The sequence below is a fragment of the Schistocerca serialis genome, chromosome 7 (assembly GCF_023864345.2).
Source record: "Schistocerca serialis cubense isolate TAMUIC-IGC-003099 chromosome 7, iqSchSeri2.2, whole genome shotgun sequence".
In the NCBI taxonomy this organism is placed as follows: domain Eukaryota; kingdom Metazoa; phylum Arthropoda; class Insecta; order Orthoptera; family Acrididae; genus Schistocerca; species Schistocerca serialis.
This window is the reverse complement of record NC_064644.1, coordinates 336,070,880-336,093,271: the sequence shown is the minus strand read 5'-3', so window position 1 is coordinate 336,093,271 and position 22,392 is coordinate 336,070,880. Positions and strand designations below refer to the sequence as shown.

Here is a 22,392-nt window from a genome sequence, read left to right as displayed (position 1 = left end):
AGGTAAAATAAGTAGACAGCCTTTCAAACCAAGCCAAACTACTACTGAAAATGTTCTAGAATTGATACATAGTGATGTGGGCTACATAAGACAGACCTCCTTAAGTTGAGCATATTACTGTGCTACTTAGCTAGATGATCACTCAAGATATTCAGTAGTGAAAGTACTTACATAAAAAAGTGTTGTATCCAACTCATTTGTGGTGTTTATGGGATGTGCAGTGTGTGAGACAGGGAGAAAAGTTTCAGTCAGACAATGAAACTGAGAACATCAACAGCAAATTTGAACAGTTGTTCAAGAAAAAGAGTATGTTACACCAGAAAAACACAGATTACTCCATCACATCCAACAAAAAAGCAGAGCACCTGAATGAAACACTTATGTCCATTGTGAGGTGTCTAATACACCAAGGTGGTTTGCCCAACAACTTTTGGTGAGAAGCTTTGATTTTGGCATGCTATATCCAAAATAGCTGCCCAACAAGATCCCTTGATGAAAAAATCCTGTATGAAGTCTGGAATCAGAAAGAACTCATTAAAGGGGACTTGAAAATGCTCAAAGTGGTTGGCTGCAGATCCTGGACAGGCACACTAACAGTCTGAAAAACTTGGGGAACAAATAAAAGAATGTGTTTGTCTTGGAGTAGAAGAAGGACTGAAAGGATATCCTCTGTGGAGTCTTGGACAAAGAAAAATCCTTTTGAGAAGATATGTCATCTTTGATGAGAGAGTATTCCCTCTGAGGCCACAGTAAACAATCATTAGGCAGATGGCAACAGCTGACCAACACACCTATAATGTAATAGCAGACAATACCAAATGGTGTGGTTAAGCTTTCCTGATCAGTCAACAGATGGCGACAACACACCACCAAGGAGTGCAGAACCAGTAGCAGACAGTGCACCCGAATCAACAGCTGTTCGAGGTGTCGGGAGTCAATCCAGGGTTGGAGAAGAAGACAGATATGATACCAAAGGCAGTGTAGTCACCAGCAGTGGAGATAGTGATGTGTGTGATTAGTGTGATAGCATGTTGGAAAATGAAATTTCAAGTGCATAAATGAAGTAAGATTATGATGGTCTTCATATCTGGTGAAGCTGAAGAAGTGAGGTTAGTGTCTCTTTGCACATTCTTTTGTTAGCATTTGTTGAGTGAATCTATCTGATCCAACATCAGTAGAAGAGGCTTTAGTCTCAGTTCACAGGGTCAAGTGGCATGCAACCATGGAGTCAGGGATGAATAGCCTAAAACACTACAATACATGAAAACTTGTCAACAGATCAAAACCTGATTATGTTATAGGAAGTAAGTGGGTGTTTACTACAAAGAGAAACAGGGAAGGTAAGATTACTAAATTTAAAGCAAGGATAGTAGCTCTAGGTTATAGCCAGATGTTTGGAAAACATTACTGGGAAAGCTACAGCTCAAAATAGGACAAGGTTATTTGAGGATTATGCTAGCAATTGCAGTATTTAGGGGATTGAAAATCAAACACATTGATGTAGAAACCGCTTATCTTAATAGCCCCATAAAAGGCACCATTTTCATGGAGCAACCAAAATTGTCTAATGTGGGGAAGAAAGTGTGTCTATTGAATAAGAGTTTGTGCTGTGATGAAAAGTTAGGTTTGGAACAATGTGAAAAGGATCCTTTCGTATTCTTCTCTAATCATTTGATCATTGGGGTTGTAATAGGACATCCTCCTCTAGCATTACTTTTCCTCAACAGTACTTGTTGATACCAGAATTATTTTTGAAATTTTGTACAGTTCAATATTATGTCAGTTGTTTTTCTAAAAACTTTCATATAATGTTATACACAGTATGCTATATTTCAAGCTAAAATTTATGAAAAGGAATTGCTTTATAAAATATTTTAGTTTCAATGTTATAGTCAATGAATACTAGTTCTGAATGTACAGCTTACACAAAAATTTCTATTATTGATTATGTATTGTTTACTATATTTATGTCTGGATTCATTTATGAAATAATAATTGACATTAATAATGTAATGAAAACTAGTAGAAATTCATTTGTTAAGAAAAATTTTAAACCATTTGGAACATAGTTATTTCTGCAGAGTGAGAGAATCATAAGCTTGCCTCTGATGTGATCGGATGTATTTTTGTCTTTTTGTGCAAATAATATAATTTTGGCTTTATTGATATGAAAAATCAGACTACTGTGTGATGTACTAAAATGTGAGAAAATATATTTACATGAGAAAAATGCTGCGACAACAATCTTCAAATTTATTTAGTTCAAATCAACTGTGAGTACCTGATGCCAGATTTTTGTATAATAGTTGCAAGAAGCAGATCCTAGACAAGAAGAACAGGAGCCAGCTCAATATGACAAGCTAAGTAAACTAGAAAGGTTATGTTCATGTTGATGATGTTGTTGTAACAGGTGAGGAAGAGAGGATTGAAAAATTTGAGAATGTTTTGAAATCTCACATTAGCATTAAATAAATGGACGAGATGTTGTTTATTTTAGGATTTGAGACTGAGCAGTCCCATGGGCAAGTGAAATTACGCCAAACTAGTTACATTCACCAGGCAATGTGAGAGTTTAAAATGCATGAGTGCCAGGGCATAGCTACATCATGTAATGACAACCAGTTTGGTGAAAAAAATGGTAAGCCCTTTGACCAAAACTTGTACCAAAAGGCAGTGGGTTGTTTTTTGTATGTATCCACATGTACTCAACCTGATATTGCCTTCATTGTAGGAAGAATGCGTCAGTTCAACTCTAAATCAAGTGTTTCTCATTGGACCAGAGCAAAAATGGTGTTTTCTCACCTGCAGCAAACTAAAGATTTGAGCTTATGTTTCAATGCCAGTTGTTCTGATCCTAGTGCATTCAGTGATGCTGACTGGGCAAATGGTCCAGGTCATAGTAAATCTGCAACACAGTACATAGTTTCGTTAGCTGGGGCAGCAATCAGCTGGATGAGTAAAAGGCTATCCATTGTAGCCAATTTCACTAGAAGCTGATTGCATTGCAATGTTTGAGAAATTCAAGGGGGTGGAATGGTCTGTAGATCTTTTACATGAGACCAAGTGTTCTGAATTTGTTAGACTACCCCTGCAGGCCAGTGCTGACAACACAGGTACCATTGACATTACCAAGAAAATGGGTGTACCAGGAAGAATGATGTTTGTTTCTAAGTTTAAGTATGTGTCAAATGATGATAATGCTGCAGATTTTTTAGCTAAAGGTCTTAGCACTATTAAAACTGAGAGATTCAGAGACATGTTAGGATTAAAATGAGTATTATTTCATGATCCTAGACCTGCTCATTAAATTTTGTCTCATTTGTTTTATTATGTTTCATAATGTATTTTCACAATGTGAAAATGACAAGTTATTCTCTTATGATGCCCACTGAGGGGAAATGTTGTAATTAGGTTTACTTAAGGCTGTGACCATCATTTGAATTCAGCAACATTTCCAGAGCACTCGGAAGCCAAGGGTTTATAGTGTATGCTTTTCTACTATTTATGTGCTTCTTTAGTGCAGTTCGAGTAGGGCATAGAAAAACATATCTGTGAGAAGAATGTTGTGTGACAGCAGGGGCATTATGTATATTGTATGTATGTGTTTTCCGTATTATATTTATCAACAGTTAAAATGTGTGTATTTTAATACAACCACCATGTATCAATACTCACTGCACAGTTAAAACTTACAACAATACATCAAAAAATATAGGAATTTTAGGCATGTAAAAAATTTACCAGTGCACTACAATGCTAATAAGAAGTCTTTGAAGACCTCTGAACTCTCTTAAGCTCAACTAAGTCAGAGAAGAATGATATTGGTTCTTGTTGACAACTGCCCAGCACATCCTGCACTCTCTGATATGGGGAGTAGTAATCTTGTTTTTCTTCCTGCAAATATGACAAGCATATTGTGGCACACGGATCGAGGAATAATCAGGAATCTGGAATGCTACTATTATAAGCTTATATTACTGAAAATGATAGAATGCATTGAGGAAAAGTAAAAAGTAAAATTATTCTATTACAGTGATGGAAGCGATCAGATGCATTACCAAAGTTTGGAGGTGGGTCACAGCCCAAACCATCAAGAACTGTTTCCATCATGCAGGGATCACAACTGAAGGAATTAATGCCACAAAAATATAAGAAACAGTGAGTGACACTGAAGATCAGCCACTATCTGCATTGCTGCTAGAATCAACTGTGATATTCTCAATCAGTGTGACTAGATGATGACCTTATTACAACTGAAGCACAAACTGAAGACAAAACTGCAAATGAAGTGAAGAATCAGGTCCAAAGTGACCATGAAGTGAGCAAGGTTGAGGATGAAGAAGAGGAAGAAGAAAGAAATAAAGTGCCTATTCTTACTGTGAATGACACTTTACAAACCACTAGAATTGTGAAGATATTCTATGAATCTAGCGGTGGGAGCACTGAAATTAAAAAGATTGTATTGAGCAAACAGACTGCAGAGTAAAATGATTGATTGCTTTAATCCTATGTAAAGAAGTTTGGTGAGTACTCAACATATTGTTGTTTTATATACTGCACTCCTGTAAGCTTAACAGTGAATACTGTGTGTGTGTGGGAGGGGGGGGGGAAGTGTAATAAATTTGTTCTTTTTCATTTGCCACCACAATAGACTGAAAATACAAAACTCAGACAGGCATGTGCCGAGTGAAGTTGTGAGAGATGGGATTGACTCACTGTGGTTCGACAGTCATTTAGAGAGCTACTACCAAAGCAAATAGGGCGTCACTGCAGATTTAAACATAGCCAGAGCTTTATCATCATCATCTTGGACAGTTTCCAGCCACTGGCTGGGTCTGTCGGGAACACAAACCTCTCCATCGTGTTCTGTCTTTCCACCATTCCCCCTCTTCCATCTTCGTCCAGTTCTCTCCTCTTCTCATCACACATTCCTTCACTCCCTTCACCCATCTATCTCTTGGTCTTCCTCTGGGCCTCTTCCCCTCCAGTTGCAGATCAAACATCCTCTTTGGAATTCTTCCCTCATCCATTCTCTTCATGTGTCCATACCACTGCAGTCTTGATTTTTCTATCCTGTCCTGTACTGGTTCCTCCTTTAGTCTTTCCCTCACATACACATTTCGCAATCTGTCTCGTCTTGTTACACCCAACCTGCTCCTCTGGAACTTCATTTCACTAGCCTGTATTCTACTTTTGTCGCTTTTGTGCATTACCCATGTCTCACTTCCGTATGCCAATATGGGGACAAAGTAGGTTTGGTATATAATTCCCTTGGATTTCTGTGGAACCTCCTTGCTCCAAATAAGCCCCCTAATGCATTTGTAGAACTGCCCTGCTTTTCTGCACCTTTCATTTATTTCCATTGCGTTTCCCCCCTTACTTTCAATCACGCTTCCCAGGTACTTGAAGTTATCTACCACTTGTAGTTTTTCCCCTCCACAAGTTATATCCACATTTGGCCTATTCTTCTTCCTTGTTGTGACAATTATTTCACTTTTCTTTGCAGAGAAATGCATTCCATATTGTGCTGCCGTTGCCTCCCATGCATCTAACTGCTCTTGCACCTCCTTCTCGCAATTTCCCCATAACATCAGGTCATTGGCAAAAAGCACTGCTTTCATTTTATGATCTCCAATTGCATCTGATACTTGCTGTAGGATTTCATCCATAACAATAATAAACAATAAAGGCGAAAGTGCACTTCCCTGTCGCAGCCCATTTTCCAGCTTGAACCATGCAGTACGTTCCCTCCCCACTTTCACACAACTCTCACTTCCCTCATACATTTTTCTGACTTTTCGTGTTATCTCTTCATCTATCCCTTTTGCCTTCAGCACATCCCAGAGCTTGTCCCTACAGATACTGTCATACGCCTTCTCAATATCTAAAAAGGCCATGATTAAGTCCTTCCCGTACTCATAGTGCCTTTCCTGCAGTTGCCTTACCGCAAATATGAGGTCCGTTGTTGATCTTCCCGGTCTGAAACCGTACTGCTCCTCTTGCAGTCTACTTTCAATACTGCTTCTTATTCTCTTCTCCAGGATCTTTTCATAGATTTTTCCACAGTGGCATAGCAGGGTGATTCTTCTGTAGTTCTCACATCTCCTTTTATCCCCTTTCTTGAAGATCGGGACTATAATTCCTTTCTTCCAATCCTCAGGAATTCTGTTCTCCTTCCACACCACCCTCAGCACTCTGTTCCTACTTCTCATGCTGCTCATATCATATCCACTGTTACTTCGTCCCAACCTGGTGCTTTGCCCCCTTTCATCCTCTTTATGGCTTCTTCCACTTCATTCCAAGTTAGATCATCAATTTCCCCACTATTATAATCGTCTGCTGCCTTAGGCTCTCCATCGCTGTTAGTTACCCGCTTGGCGGCATTCAACAGATCTTCAAAGTAAAATCTTTTTGAGCTCATGCATTTCCTCCACAACTCTTCCATTATTATCCATGATCCTCAGGCACTCGCTTCTGTCGTTCCTCTTATTTCTTACCATGGTGTAAAGTACTTTTTTGTTCCCTACACTGTCCTCTTCTAACATTCTTGTCCATTTTTCCATCCACTTCTTCTTCTCCGCCCTTACTATGGTCTGTGCCGCTTTCTTTTTTTCCTTATATTTTACCCTAGCTTCCTCTGTTCGGGTCTGGAACCATTCTCTGAAGGCTTTGTTCTTTCGAAGTACTGCCTCTTTACATATGTTGTTCCACCATGGGGTTTCCCTACTTCTCCTCTTTGTGCTAGTTAGCAAGCCAGAGCTTTATAAGTAAACAAAACCTGAACACAGCTAAAATTAACATTAGGGGAGCCACACATGATGCATTCAATGAATTCGAAGATAAAATTCTAGCTACCCATCTGATAGAAACTCCTAACTAGCTTTAGTTTTGTTTCAAATCAGTAGCTGGATGAAACCCACCTCTTTAGAAATTCTGAACCCATATAACCACCTAAATGTAGGATGATACAGAGAAGGCTGCAATACTAAACTTTCTTATTTTTTATCAACGCTGTTTCACTGAGGAAGATCATGCTGTAGTTCCTCCTTCGAATCGTCACATAAACGTAAAAATTACAGTTATCAAAATAAATGACCAGGGAACAGAAAATCAAATGAAATCACTCAACAGAGAATGGTCACTGGACCTGATGGGATAACTATATGATTCTAAATGATACAGTTACACATTACAGTTATGAACTCTGACCTGTTTTTTGTGCAGAAGATGCTCTATGTGGTGACCCTGCTGATCGCTGCATAAGGTGTACATGCGCACAACTACCTACAAGAGGTGGTCATCTGTGATGCCTGCTTCCATACACATGCTCCACAAACTCTGGCACACTTCCATAGGGCACCATAGTGAATGCTACTAGTTGCGAACATACCAGCCCAGAAACACATAATTCTCTACGTGGCCTGGGGTCAGGGGCATCCACAAGGGATTTGGGTGGAGTAGGGGGGATGAGGAGGGGGGGGGGGGGGAAGAGGGGGAGCAGAAGGTGACACTTGCCCCATGTCAGAAACTGGATACAGGCTTTTTATTTGTTACAGAATTCTCAAACATTTATAGGAATAATGATCAGTGACTATACGGAACTGCAGATTTAACAGTGATGAGCCCAATGGGAAATACTGTGACTTTAGCAGTCGGTGAACAGGGCGGTCAGAAACAGTCTGAAAAGCATGCAAGGATGTTGATGTATATGTTGTCCTGAGAAATAACTGTTAACAAAAAGTTCGATATGATGTGCTGCTTCCAAGTTAATTAGCACTGAAGTTAGCCAATGAGGGAATTGCATGAGCAAATTGAAGCGACCCACCAGACTCAATTAATGTCATTATTCTCAGAATGTGGCTGATAGTATATGAGACTGTTCAGCCCTTGCCTTAGACTCGATCCTTGCTGACGTGTAATCGTTGTATCACTCTCTTTTTAGAAAACCAAATGAAGAATATGTTTGGCAACACTGTCTCTGGTGTGCCACTTGAAGTTGTGCTTACAGTGGCCTGATTGGCCAACTTCAATGGTAATTAACTCAGAAATGGTGCAGTTCATTGAATTTTTTCTTAAAAATTATTTCTCAGCACAACGTACCCTGCAGCACCCTTACAAGCTTTCCAGACTGTTGCTTACTACTCTGAATATCTTTGATTATTTTGTTTGTCACATTTTTTATTGCAAATTATGCCAATTTCTTGATGTGGTGGCAATTTTGACTCTGTTCTGTAGTTAAAATGAACCTGTAATTTTATAGACCCATGCCAAAATAGTGTCGTCAGCCTTTTCTGCCACTTCCTTATACAGCCCATATCATATTTTAGATCTCCTGGCATGTGGATTATGACATTTCCCTGAACAACATAAATGTGGCCCAGAGTAGGTGCCCATCACCTGTCCTCGAGTTCCCATAGGGATGTCCCCTCACTTTGCAGGGCAACAGAATTGTAAATATCTGCTAAAACACCAGACAAAGTGTGCCTGATGACATTTAGGAGAAAAACTTTGTATGTATTTGTCTGTATATGCCATGATCTCTGGACAAATAACAAGCTTCCAGCTAAAATAAAGCCTAACATTTGAAATCCCACCAAATTCAGAAGAAAATTACAAGTGTGCCTCACTAGCCACTCCTGCAGGATTGATAATTTTTGATAGCTACATGTCAAGTTGTAGAGCTTACTGAAGGAGCTGCATAAGAGTAATATGTTGTTAACTGACCTCTCTATTTACAGATGTAGGTAACTGCTTTCTTTGAAAAGTACCAGGGTAATGAAGTAAACATTAAGCTGCCAATATGACATTAAACAACAGCTTATCTCAAAGTAGCAGCTTTCTTCCCAACTTACCAGGTTGAATTTAACTAACTTAAGCATAGATATGTGGAATGTTCAACAGAGAATGATCATAATTTTCTTTGACAACATACCTTTTCTCATCATCAGAATTTTGATGGTCTTTCTCAAAATAATATCCTTTGGATGCAATGCACTTGCATTTCTGCCAGTCTGAAAAACTTGCTGGAAACCATTTCTTGAAAGGTCCTTCAAAATCATCTATGCAGTCTTTGCTACTGCTTCTGACGATAGTAAACATCTGCCGAAGGTGTTTCTCTTCAGGTTAGAGAATAGAAAAAAGTCACATATGACAAAATGTGAGCATCACACTGACTTTTGCAAGATAACCAATATCAGCATTTGCAATTTGCAGCTGTACACTATCATGGTGCAACATTCGGATTCAGCCTGTTTTACAGATATGTGATCTTTTCTATCTGATATGGACTTGCAAAGTTTTTGGGGGATCCCTGAACCACTGCTGAATTATTGATGTATGTGCAGACACAACATGCTGATAAACCATTCTGTGAATATCAAAAAGTGGGATGAGCAAATTGCAGCAAAAGCAACCACTTTTGTTTTCTTGAGGTGGTGGTGATGAAGGAGTTTTCCTGTTTGCTCACAGGATCATAACAAAGTAGCCAAGTTTCATGAGCATAGATTTTCTTAGAAAGAAACTCCAGATCTTCCTCTAGCATCTACTTCAAATACACATAGACTTGTTTGTTTGGGAATCAGCCATTTTGGGGCTCACAGTGTACAAAAATGTCTTATGTGTAAATTTTCTCTCAACTTGTTGGTGGTACTCAATGAAATTTTCATTGTTTGAGAAATTGTTTGTAAGGTTATTTGTTGACCTTCTCTCACAACGACAGTAGCAGTGTTGATGTTTCCCTTTGCAAGAGCAAAAGGTGGAGAGCAGGAACATCTTCTTCTGGATTTGACTGTGTCACTGCTTTAAACAATTTAAACCACCTATGAGCTGTGCTGTAGGGAAGAACAGTCTCTCCATAGGAATAGTTGTCGATATGAAAGCAGAATTTCAAAGCCACATATTGCTCATCACACATCGCCTCCATTGGTGAAGTAGGCGATACTGGACTTAGCTCGCCCACCTCTCACAGTCAGGATTGCCAACAGTGACACTATTATGACATGTTTGTGACACGTTAAGCTAACACAATGTCATAATGGACTTGCTAAATTTTGGAGCAAAGAATTATGAATGTAAAAAATTTATGATCATTCTTTATTTTAGTATTAAAGCTGTTAAAGCAGTATATGGATTAAGATTCTATGACTTCCTTGTGGCTTGTTTATCTTTGCATGGAATCTTTCCACATTCATGGAAGTATTCCTTCTGGATGGGATGTATGGGACATATTGAGTGAAAGAGCAAATAGAATTTACTGCCAGTATGACTGGGAAAGGCATTCATTATTTAATATAACGACTATCTTTAGTGTACTGTACAGTTGTGATTTGTCGATTAGAAAATGCATACAGTGCATCAATTGCTCGCAAAAGAATTTTACTTCATTTATTCCCATCAATGATAGTAGAGCTGCAAATCTTAATAAACTCAAAGTCTAATTTCACGATTGTCAAATGATGTAATGACCAATTAGATTGCTTGCCTACTATAATACAGGCCTGCAAGATGGTAGGGTTATATACTGCAGGGAAAGGGTGTGAGAAAGGTTGAAAATACCCTGGATCTGAGCCAGGAGAGGATTGGATGTAAAAGAGCACAATTTATTACAAAATAAACTCAAAACTATTGACAAACTATAATTAATAATGACCAACTACAGTAATGCCATCTTTTTGTAGTAGGTGCCTGCTAAATACAATGTACATTGTACTTAACTGAGATTGTTTGGTTTGCATGTGATTTTTACAAATTAAACTGTCTGTTCACATTAATGTGACCAACTGTTGCATGCATAAACAACCATCTTTTGCACAAGACAAGCAGGAAGATAGTCAATGAAGTTCTGGAAGGTACCGACAGGGATGTGAAGTCATGTGGACTTCATCATTGCCGTGGCCAGCTGTGATAGGTTTCCCGGTTGAGAATCCATGACACAAACAGTGTGATCAAGGTGGTTCCACAGACTATTGATTGCCTGGCTAGTAGATGCCAACATGCCAAGGAAAAACAAATTGCAGGATGGGGTAGACGTGGTTCACAAGGATAGATGCATACTTGTATTGATCCAATGTGCCTTCCTGAATGATGAGATCACCCAGGGAATGCCACAGAAACATTCCCCAGACTATAACTCTCCCTTCTCTGGCTTGGTCATCTGGTTTTCAGACATTTCATGTCGTAGATGCCAACAAGCATCTGTCCAATGAAGCATAAAACGTGATTCATTGTGAAAATGTCACCTGTCACCACTCAGAGGAGTCCAGTTGTGGTACTGGCATGCAATCTCCAGCCTTCATCACTGATGAACAGCAGTCAGCATGTGTGCATGAAACATGTGCCTGCTGAGGACGCTCTTATGCAGCAACATTTTCTGAACAGTCATTGAGGAAACACTGTTGGTAGCCTCATGGTTCATATGGGTGGTCATTTGCTCAGCAGCTGCACATCTATTAACATGTACACATCTCCACACCCGTCATTCACCCCTGTCACCTATGTCCCATGCTGCACCTCAGTTGCCATAGTGAATGTTTGGTAACTCCATTTTCCCATGGCCAGTGAACTTATAACTATTGCAGCATGTAAACAATTTAAAAACTTTATCATTTTGGAAATGCTTCCTCTTTGGCCTGAAAGCCAATGATTGTGTCTATTTGCACGGCAGATAAATGACTCTGTTCCCGCATTACGACAATGACTGCACTGTTTACCACACACCCCGACACGCTTTATATACCCTCCACTGCTAGTGTTGCCACCTGCCATCTGTGAGAGGATATTTCATGTTGACGTTGAACACAGGCAGTGGTCACATTAACATGTATTTTGTTGTTGGATAGATACTTTCTGTACTCAAATTTGTTGCAGTTTTGGGCCCTGTGTAGTAATACATAAAAAAATACATCCCCTAAGCAAAGTGTTTATATTTTTACATATGTCAGTATGCAACCTACTCAGGTAACTTTTGGAAGACAATAAAAGACATACTACCCAAGCATACAAGGAAGCCACAGAAAGAAACAGCATTCCATTTCTTTACGCACTCGCCTAACCATAGTCTGCAGAACTTTGTCCGTAAATGCAATGCTACATGGAATACTGTTAGTGTTGAGTGCTCACTTAGATTCTGTAGTGTGTAAATGTGTTGCGAAAGTTGTGAAACTTTGTCACTATTATAGTTCTTAAATCAATTACAGGAAACAGCTACTTATCACGTTTTTGGACAAATGCTTTACACACACACACACACACATCAAAAACGTTTTGCATCACCCCAGTTCCCAGAACTCCTGAAGATAGTCGTTGACTGTTCAGATATGTCCCTTTGACTGTTCAGATATGTCACTAAACCCACCCAAAAATGTAAACAACCATGCATGAGCAGCGCCTATTTGGTGGAGGGGGTCCAACAGCCAATCATTTCCAGTCATTCCACCAGGAAGTAGGCTTGTGTTATCTGTAGTTTAACAATGCCTAGACAGTCAATACCACGGTTCGATCATGTCCACATTGTCACTTTGTGCCAGGAAGGGCTCTCAACAAGTGAAGTGTCCAGGCATCTCAGAGTGCACCAAAGTGATGTTGTTTGAACATGGAGGAGATACAGAGAGAAACGAACTGTCGATGACATGCCTCACTCAGGCCACCCAAGGGCTACTACTGCAGAGGATGATCACTACCTATGTATTATGGCTCAGAGGAACCCTTACAGCAGTGCTACCATGTTGAATAATGCTTTTTGTGCAGCCATAGGACATCATGTTATGACTCAAACTGTGCGCAATAGGCTGTATGATCTGCAACTTTACTCATGACGTCCATGGCGAGGTCCAACTTTGTAACCACAACACCATGAAACACGGTACAGATGGGCCCAAAAACATGCCGAATGGACAGCTCAGGATTGGTGTCACTTTCTCTTAAGCTATGAGTGTCACATATGCCTTCATCCAGAGAATTGTTGGAGGCATGTTTGGAGGCAACCCAGTCAGGCTGAACTCCTTAGACACATTGTTCTGTGAGTGCAACAAGGTGGAGGTTCCCTTCTGTTTTGGGGTGGCATTATGTGGGGCTGATGTACGCCACTAGTGGTCATGGAAGGCACCATAACAGCTGTACTGTACGTGAATGCCATCCTCCGACCAATAGCGCAACCCTATCGGCAGCTTGTTGGTGTGGTATTCATCTTCATGGACAATTCGCACCCCTATCATGCACATCCTGTGAATTACTTCCTTCAGGATAATGACATTGCTAGACTAGAGTGGCCAGCTTGTTCTCCAAACATGAAGCCTATTGAACATGCCTGGGGTAGAGTGAAAAGGGCTATTTATGGATGACGTGACCCACCAACCACTCTGAGGGGTCTATGCTGATTCGCTGTTGAGGAGTGGGACAATCTGAACCAACAGTGCCTTGATGAACTTGTGGATATTATGCCACAATGAATACAGGCATGCATCAATGCAAGAGGATGTGCTACCAATGTGTACAGCTATCTGGACCACCATCTCTGAAGGTCTCACTGTATGGTGGTACAACATGCTGTGTGTGGTTTTCATGAGCAATACAAAGGGCAGAAATAACGTTTATGTTGATCTCTATTCCAATTTTCTGTACAGGTTCTGGAACTCTCAGAACTGAGGTGAACCAAAATATTTTTAATGACATAAAACACATAATTTATCATTTTGAAATTATTTTATTGATATTGTATAATGCTTCCATTAATTTTCCACATAGTTGCCATGTTTTTCCAAGTATTTTTGGCACAGTAACTCAACAAAAGGTTTTCCAAACCACTGTTGTACCAGATCATGTAATGTACCTGTAATTAGCTGTTCACTGTTAATTTGATTTCATCATCGGTGATGAAGTGCTTACCTCCAATTTGACCTTTGTCTTGGAGCAACATGTGAGAATCACCCGGGGGCAAAGTCTGATGAACATGGAGGATGCAAGAACTCTTGCCAGTCGAATCTTCGGAGCTCCATGTGAGTCATTCAAGTTGTATGAGGCTGAGCATTGTCATGAAGGAAGAGAATTTTTTGAGGCAAATGTCCAGGCCATTTTCTTTTGGTGGCAGCTCACAGATTCCTCAAGACATTGCAGCACATCTGCATTGCAAGGCAGGTACTAAATGGTCAAAACCCCCTGACAGTCCCAAAAGATGGTTACAATAACTTGCTCTGATGAATATGTGACCTTTGCCTCTTCTGGGGCCCTTTAGTCAGGTTTCTTTCACTTTGTACCTTGACGTTTTGTCTCACAAGTCGAATGATGGACCCAGAGCTTGTCCCCAGGGAAAAGCCGTTTGGAGAGCATTTCTCTCTCTGATTCATTTTCAGAAATATTCTGGCTGACTTCAATCATTGCTGTTTGTAAAAATGACTCAGCAAACTTGAGTCTCATCTTGCACAGACTTTGCAGTAGTGAAGGTGGTCTGTTAGGATATTTTTGATGTATGAGTGGTCAATTGCAGTTCCAGGGGGTAGCTGTATTAGGATGTTGTCAGTGGTAATGCAATGATCTCCCTCAGCAATAATGAGAACTGCAATAATGGGATCCACTGTAGTGAGCCTCTGTGTGTTCTATTTGTCATGCACGTGTGCGTGCCCTTCCACAAATTATAAATGCCAACATTGAGCCATTTGAATGCTCATACAGCCCTCTGCATGGACAGAGATTAATCCTCGATGGATACTGACAGTGGACAGTCATTTTACTGTGAAAAAACAAATGAAAGAGTGCAGCTCAGAAGCAGACACACTTTGTTGATGTTAACTCCATGCACCTTCCAGTGTACTGGCAAGATACGCATCACAAGGTTGTGTGAGCATTGTCAACACCTTCCAGTCGAACTCACCTTACATGTCATGGGAACAGCTTACTTTGCAGAGAAATAAAATAGAAAAGCTTACTTATTCACTGATTGACATAATTTCTTGTGGCCAAATGTAAGTCTTTTGACTGGATGCGACTCAGTGATTTATACATCTCCAACCTACACCAGTTATTCAACCAGAGAATGAGGACCTACAGTACAATGGGGAATGTGATTCACGTGTCATCCTGGCAATTCCTCACTTCACTTGGCAGGTGAAGGTCAAAATAAGGGCAGACTGAAAAATTCCATGGCTCGACAGGGATTTGATCATGTAGCCTCTCAGTTTCCAAGCATGTGCATTACTAGTAGACCACCAGGTCAGACTTTCAAATACTGAATTTCTCAGAACTGCAAGTTCTTGAATGTTATACTCAAGTTATATGTGATGTGAACATGTTACTATTGTCATATTTAAATGTTGCCTTTATTTTTGTTATTATTATTAAAATCTTTGTCATCTGTGGCATTTAATAGTGGGAATGATAGGAAGCTATATTTGGGTGGTAAGGGGGTAGGAGAGGGATGGACAATATGTAACAAACTGTCATCCACCTTGGAATAGGGTCTCAAATTACTCTGGGTACACTTGCTACCAGTGATATCCATTCCATGTTCTGTACTGATATGTCTACTCTGTGGAGAGGCAGGATGTGAAACTGGTTTGCAAATATCATTTTTTGTTTCCCCTTGGGGAAAGGAGGCAGCTGCCAACCCTTGTCCCTCTCTCTGTACACCCTTGTAAATCTTGTATCTAGCCCGAATAATGACATCAATTCTGCCACAGGAGGTATCGTTCACCAAGTGAAGACTGTTAACATCATCCTAGCGATTGGCTACTGGAACGTAGCTGTTCTTTATTGGATTCGGCTGCAGACTACTATATGGGCTATTAAGTGCTGCATTAATAACAACTTTGTGCAGACTTAATGAACTTTCTGGGATTACTCCTCCATAACCAAGCTCGATGGCTAGTATTGAAAGGCTGTGCAGGTTGTGTGCACAGCAACCAAACAAGCACGTATAAATGAGTAATAGGATGAGAAGTTCTGCGCCATCAGGAGGTTTTGTGATAAAGCTGCATCACTGACCTGTTGGGACTTGGGAGGTGTGGTGTCCAGTGACATGTGTGGCCATGTGTGGACATGTGTGCTGCCATGCAGGAGTTTTCCAAGTGGCCAATGCCACAGGCTATACTGCCCCCTTCCTCTGTGGCATGTGATTACTATTTGTCAGTGTGCCCTCCAAATTTCCGTATACAGCTTGATCAAGTACCACATCTTTAGCTTCAGCTACATTGCCTGACAAAAAAAGTGAAGCATCCAGAAAAGTAGGAAGAAACAAAATATAACTCCACAGATTGATATTGTGTGTTATGTCATTCTACTGATTATAAAACAGAGTCAAATATGCAAAAAAAGAAAAATTTAGCAGCTTAAGACACTTATCAGTATTACGTTGCTCCCCCTCCGGCCAGAATGCATGGCCTGATATGGTCGGGGAGGATGTCAAAAAGTCATTGTATCCTCTCCTGACGCAAGCTGGTCCACAGCTTTGTAACTGGTCCTTGATATCCTGCATACTGGCAATGAGACAGAGTGCTGCCACCTTCTGCCAGGTACTCTATATCAGTGACTTCAGTAGTCATTACATATGATTAGAGAGCAGAATGGGGTGCTCCGTGGAACTCACAGACTTCGAACGTGGTCAGGTGATTGGGTGTCACTTGTATCATACGTCTGTATGCGAGATTTCCACACTCCCTAAATGTCCCTAGGTCCACTGTTTCCGTTGTGATAGTGCAGTGGAAACGTGAAGGGACACATGCAGCACAAAAGCACACAGGCCAACTTAGTTTGTTGACTGACAGAGACCGCCGACAGCTGAAGAGGGTCATAATGTGTAATAGGCAGACATCTACACAGACCACCACACAGGAATTCCAAACTGCATCAGGATCCACTGCAAGTACTATGACAGGTAAGAAAACTTGGATTTTTGCCATCGAGCAGTGGCTCAGAAGCCAGTTATCACGCCGGTGAAAACCAAATGATGCTTCACTTGGTCCAATGTTTACACGCCTAAAACATTGGACGATTGAACAGTGGAAGAACGTTGTGTGGAGTGACAATTCGTGGTACACAATGTGGCGATCCGATGGCAGGGTGTGAGTGTGGTGAATGCCCAGTGAATGTCATCTGCCAGTGTGTGTAGCGCCAACAGTAAAATTCAGAGGCGGCGATGTTATGGCGTGGTCATATTTTTCACAGAAGGGGCTTGCACACCTTGTTGTTTTGCGTGTCACTAACACAGCACAGACCTATATTGATGTTTTAAGCACCTTCCTGCTTCCCACTGTTGAAGAGCAATTCGGGAATGGCGATTGCATCTTTCAACATGATCGAGCACCTGTTCATAATTTACAGCCTGTGGTGGATTGGTTACATGACAATAACATCACTGTAATGGACTGGCCGGCACAGAGTCCTGACATGAATCATATAGAATACCTTTGGGATGTTTTGGAACACTGACTTCATGCTAGGCTTCACTGACCGACATCGATACCTCTCCTCAGTGCAGAACTCCATGAGGAAAGGGCTGCCACTCCCCAAAAATCCTTCCAGCACCTGATTGAATGTATGCCAGTGAGAGTGGAAGCTATCATCAAGGCTAAGGGTGGACCAACACAATACTGAATTTCAGCATTACCGATGGAGCATGCCAGGTGTCCAGATACTTTTGATCAGATAGTGTATGTTCTATCAGAGTCACATCTAGGGATCTTGCTGGTCATAGGAGTATCTCAACGTCATTCAGACAGTTCACAGATACACATGCCACGTTCGAACGAGCATTGTCCTGTTGAAAAACGGCGCCATGACTAGGTCACAGGAGGGCTGACACAGGATTCCAGATGTCCGTGACGTACTGTTTTGCCATCAGTGATCCTTGTATTACTTACCAGCCATGACCTGAAGTTATATTCAATGGCTCTCTACGGCAAGAACCCAAGACCAACACTGTTGTTTCTCTCCAAAACATTGGAGGAATTAGACTTCCCCAGGTCGCTATAATGCTTGCCAACGGTAGTCATCTAGAGTAATACATAACCGCAATTCATCACTGAACACAATGCAACACTGTTCATCAGCAGTCCATGATTCCCAGATGACTACTCCAAATGCAGCTGCTTATAATTTCATTTAACAGCAGCCTACACATGGAACAAGAAACTTTGAACATATAAACCACTGTATGAGTGCAGAGTCTCGGAGCGATAACATTGAATAAAATGTTCTTGGGTTTCCAACCGCGTCAATTGCTTAAAACTGCACGAGCTTTCGGCCAAGCTCTCCGTGGCCATTGTCAAGTGGTATGACTACCAGTGGGCTGTTGGTGCGCCCTTATATACGCTAGCTGCCGGCTGCGACGTCACTGGTACATGTGATATTGCCATATATGGGCATGTTTTGATTCGGCATTCGATGTGCCCTCTTCAACCGCGCCATCGCTGGATCCCACGCAGTGATGAGCTGCAAGCCACCATCTGTATTCACGCACCGTCATCAACTTGACGGCGAGAGATATAGACGTGGGTGCAACGTCGGTACTTAAGAAAGGACTTAATTTCGCACTTTCATCAAAGGGACATTCCTGTCTGTGAAATAATAAGCGGTGTTAAACAGGCAGTCCACAAGCTCCCACATGAAACAGCGGACGAAATACTGCAAGAAATCAGCTGTATACTGACAAAGGCGAAGTTACCAGCATCCAACATGACCAGGACTGAGTGCAACGGCCTTCGAGCACTACATAATGATGAAAGCATTGTGGTACTTCCTGCTGACAAGGGCAATGCCGCCGTAATTATGGAGTTTGAGGACTATGATACGAAGCTCTGTGTACTTCTGAACGAAGATACTTAATGGAAGCTCCCACGCGACCCGACATCAAGAATGGTAGGGAAAAACGTATGAACTTAAGCGATCTTCAGTGGAGGACAGTGTGGTTAAGAATCTTCTCCCACAGGCGCCTAGACCACCTAATGCTTATGGTTTACCGAAGATACACAAGGACAGGACGCCATTTCGCTTTATTGTGTCGACAATAGGTTCTCCAACATACAAGTTGGCGAGGCATTTGGCCAAGCTCCTTGCTCCACATGAGGGACACTGCGAACATCATATACAAAATGCAGGAGAATTTATCAGCAGAATCAACCATCTACGCCTTAGTGAGGATGATATTATGGTCAGTTTTGATGTAGTAGCGCTGTTTACGAATGTGCATATCAAAGACGCTTTGGACCTAATTTCCCAGTACTTTGTAAGTGACGTGATCGAGCTATTTATGCACACTCTTACGTCCTCCTATTTCGTGTACAAGGGCCAGTATTACAATCAGACAGACGGCGTAGCAATGCGTAGCCCGTTGGCTCCAGCTGCTGCAAACCTCTTCATGGAGAATTTTGAGGATATTGCCATAGATACTGCGCCATTGAAGCTGAAGTGTTTCTTTCGATACGTTGACGACACGTTCGTCATTTGGCCACACAGACGCGAGAAACTAGACACCTCAATGACATCAACAGTAATATCCAGTTCACCATGGAGGTGGAAAAAGATAATGCATTGCACTTCCTCGACGTCCTTGTCCACCGTAAACGAAATGGGTGCCTTGGCCACAGCGTCTACAGAAAACCCACACACACAGACCCGTACCTGCACGCCACCAGCCATCATCATCCAGCACAGAAGCGCACAGTATTACAAACATTGGTGCATCGTGCAAGAGTAATATCAGACGACGATAACCAGCCCCATGAACTGAGCCACCTAGGCAAGGTTTTCAGGAATAACGGCTACAGCACCCATCAAGTGAAAGAAGTGATTTCTGGGAAATATCAGAATAGGACCACCGACGAGGAGCAGGAAAAGAAACTTGCTTTGCTGCCATTCTGTGGCTCTCTGTCGGTCAAGGTAAGCTGCCTGTTGAAAAGACACAAGATCAAATCAATCTCCAGGCCTCCAACGAAAATCCGTCAATTACTGAGACCAGTTAAAGACGCAGTAGGGTTCAGAACACCTGGAGTCTACGAAATACCTTGTGAGTGTAGCCAGAAGTACATCGGACAAACAGTGTGCACTGTGGAACAACACAGGAAAGAACATGAGAGATATTATCGCCTAAACTATCCAGGGAAATCTGCGTAAGCTGAACATGCGTTAGAAAATGGTCACCACATAAAATTTGACGATACCTCTGTCATGGCTCGCATTATTTATCACAATCTGTTATGCGTGTGGGAACGTCAGAAAAAGAACTGATTTAAATGCGCCGATCATTTTTGAAGTCTGTAAGTTAAGACGATGATATTGGTTGCACTATGACTGCAGAGGTACTTGCATACTGATTTCAGCCGTCTTCGACCTATATTTGTCGTCGGTTAATTGCCCCAATGTGATCACAGTCTTGTGGGAAAACGCCACTTACAAGTACGAGATGGCACGGTATTCCATGGATTGCTGCACTGATTCTGCTGCCCATTCATTCAACGCCGCAGACAGCCAACCACCTTTGGAAGTGGAAATGGATGAGGCACCTCCGATCTCCCTGCCAACCTTGGGCGTGGATATGCAGTCTCTGCTGACAGAACCATTGGGCGAGATATCCACCTACATTCGCCCTCGTCTGGTTCGTCGTCTCTGTCACCATCTTGGATGTTTCTTACCGACGAACTTTGGGACGAAGGAGCTTGTCTGTCGCCCAGATAACAACATCGATCCCGCCACAGAATATATCGATCACCAAGTGAATGCAGTTGACGTCTTCATGACACACCACTGGAGCTTGGTTGTTCTCTGGTGGACTAGACTGCGGACTGCTATATAGACTATTCACTGCAATGCTGATTACGATTTTACGAGGACTTACAACTGTTGTTACTCATCCAGCATCTAGTTTGCTCACTCACACCTGCCTTCGTTCAGGTTTTGTGCATTTTAACCTTACTCTGTAAATGTTGAATTGTGAATTAATGAAAGTTGTGCTGCTGATACACGGGAACCGAACAAGCATTTCATTTTTTTCCTCTGTGTGTGGTGTATAATGATGCATTGCCTAACAAAGCGTAATGCACCACAATAACTGAACAACAGATATTCAGCAATGTTTAGTGCTGGATTGAAAGAAAGGTGTAATGGGAACAACATCTTCAAAGACGAGGTTGTGCGACGAACTTGGCTCAATGCAGTTATTACGCTGTGGATGAGGTGACCCTCCCCAACATATTGTTTCAGCAGTATCAACTATATTGGGGGCAGGTAATCTGATGCGTATCTCGCACCACAGCATCGTTAACGAAACTAAGTACTGCACAGCCTGCTGAATGGCATAGAATTTCTGTGAACTATGTACACTAGCTGTAGTTACGCATTCCACGATGATTTGCAGCTATACGGTATGCTATATGAGCAAATGAAAACAGTTTCTAAATTAATCACTTGTTTATTTTGCCTTTGCGTTTCGGTGGTTCACACCATCATCTTCAGATGGAGCATAGTTAATTGCATGGCTGGTGTTGGTGAAGAGCACAGACGTCTTTCCACAGTAGCAGACCAAGCACAGTGTAGGTCATTTTGCGTCTTTTGCTAAATAAACAAATTGTATTATTAGCAAAAGACGCAAAATAGCCTGCACTGTCCTTGGTCTTCTAATGTGAAATGATTCTGCACTCTTTACCAACAGCAACCACGTAAATTAACAATTCTCCACCTGAAGACAGTGGTGTGAACCTTCGAAACGCATAGTAGTAAAATAAACGAGTGGCTGATACAGAAACTGTTTCATTGTATTTATCAACAGTCGTAGTCGTCATAATGCCGCCCCTTATGGACGGAATAATCATGCTATATAAGGTCTAATGCAGTAATTAGCATATTCTGTCAGGTAAGTTCGTAATTTTGATAACCATCTGGAAATAAGACATACGTTACGGAAACAGGGAGAGAAACTGAAAGCTATAGCAGGCCAGACAGGTAGGTTTGCTATTGTCAATTTAAAACAAAACTTTTCTAAGCTAACACTGGTACTTACTATACGAATGTCATCTTTCTTGTGGAGTACAGCGGCCAAATTCTCTTGTTGCTCTGCCATGATCTTTATCGTCGCTATGAACAGAGATCTGTCATCAAAGTATCACGCAAAACTAAGGGAACTCTGACTGTAGTAGAAGCATACACACTTGGAAGTAAATTACTGAGCCATTATGTAAGAACGCCCGCTTAGTTGTCACATTACACGCCGCAACTCAGAACTGTAATCTAGTTGTTTGTAACTGTAACGTATTTTTACCTCGCCGAGCGATTTAGACGTGTCGTGTTATATAAGGGAATAAATTGCATCTCAAAGACGGTTACGAAAAGGGAAAAAAAAGAAGCAAATGAAGCACTGTGTTTTCGGACAATATAGTTTAAATACGCAACGTTTATTACTCAACGACACCCGAA

General features: G+C 41.4%; 1 protein-coding gene across 1 annotated transcript in view; it reads right to left on the bottom strand.

Moving 5' to 3' along the window:
• The window catches only part of LOC126412792 (sorbitol dehydrogenase-like), a 97,019-nt gene extending 74,918 nt beyond the window's left edge, over window positions 1–22,101 (bottom strand). Inside the window, exon 1 of the mRNA XM_050082567.1 lies at window positions 21,980–22,101. Within this exon, the coding sequence (XP_049938524.1) occupies window positions 21,980–22,039 (60 nt within the window). The 5' untranslated portion in view covers window positions 22,040–22,101. The remainder of the gene's footprint in view (window positions 1–21,979) is intronic.
• Between the last annotated feature and the right edge of the window lie 291 nt (window positions 22,102–22,392).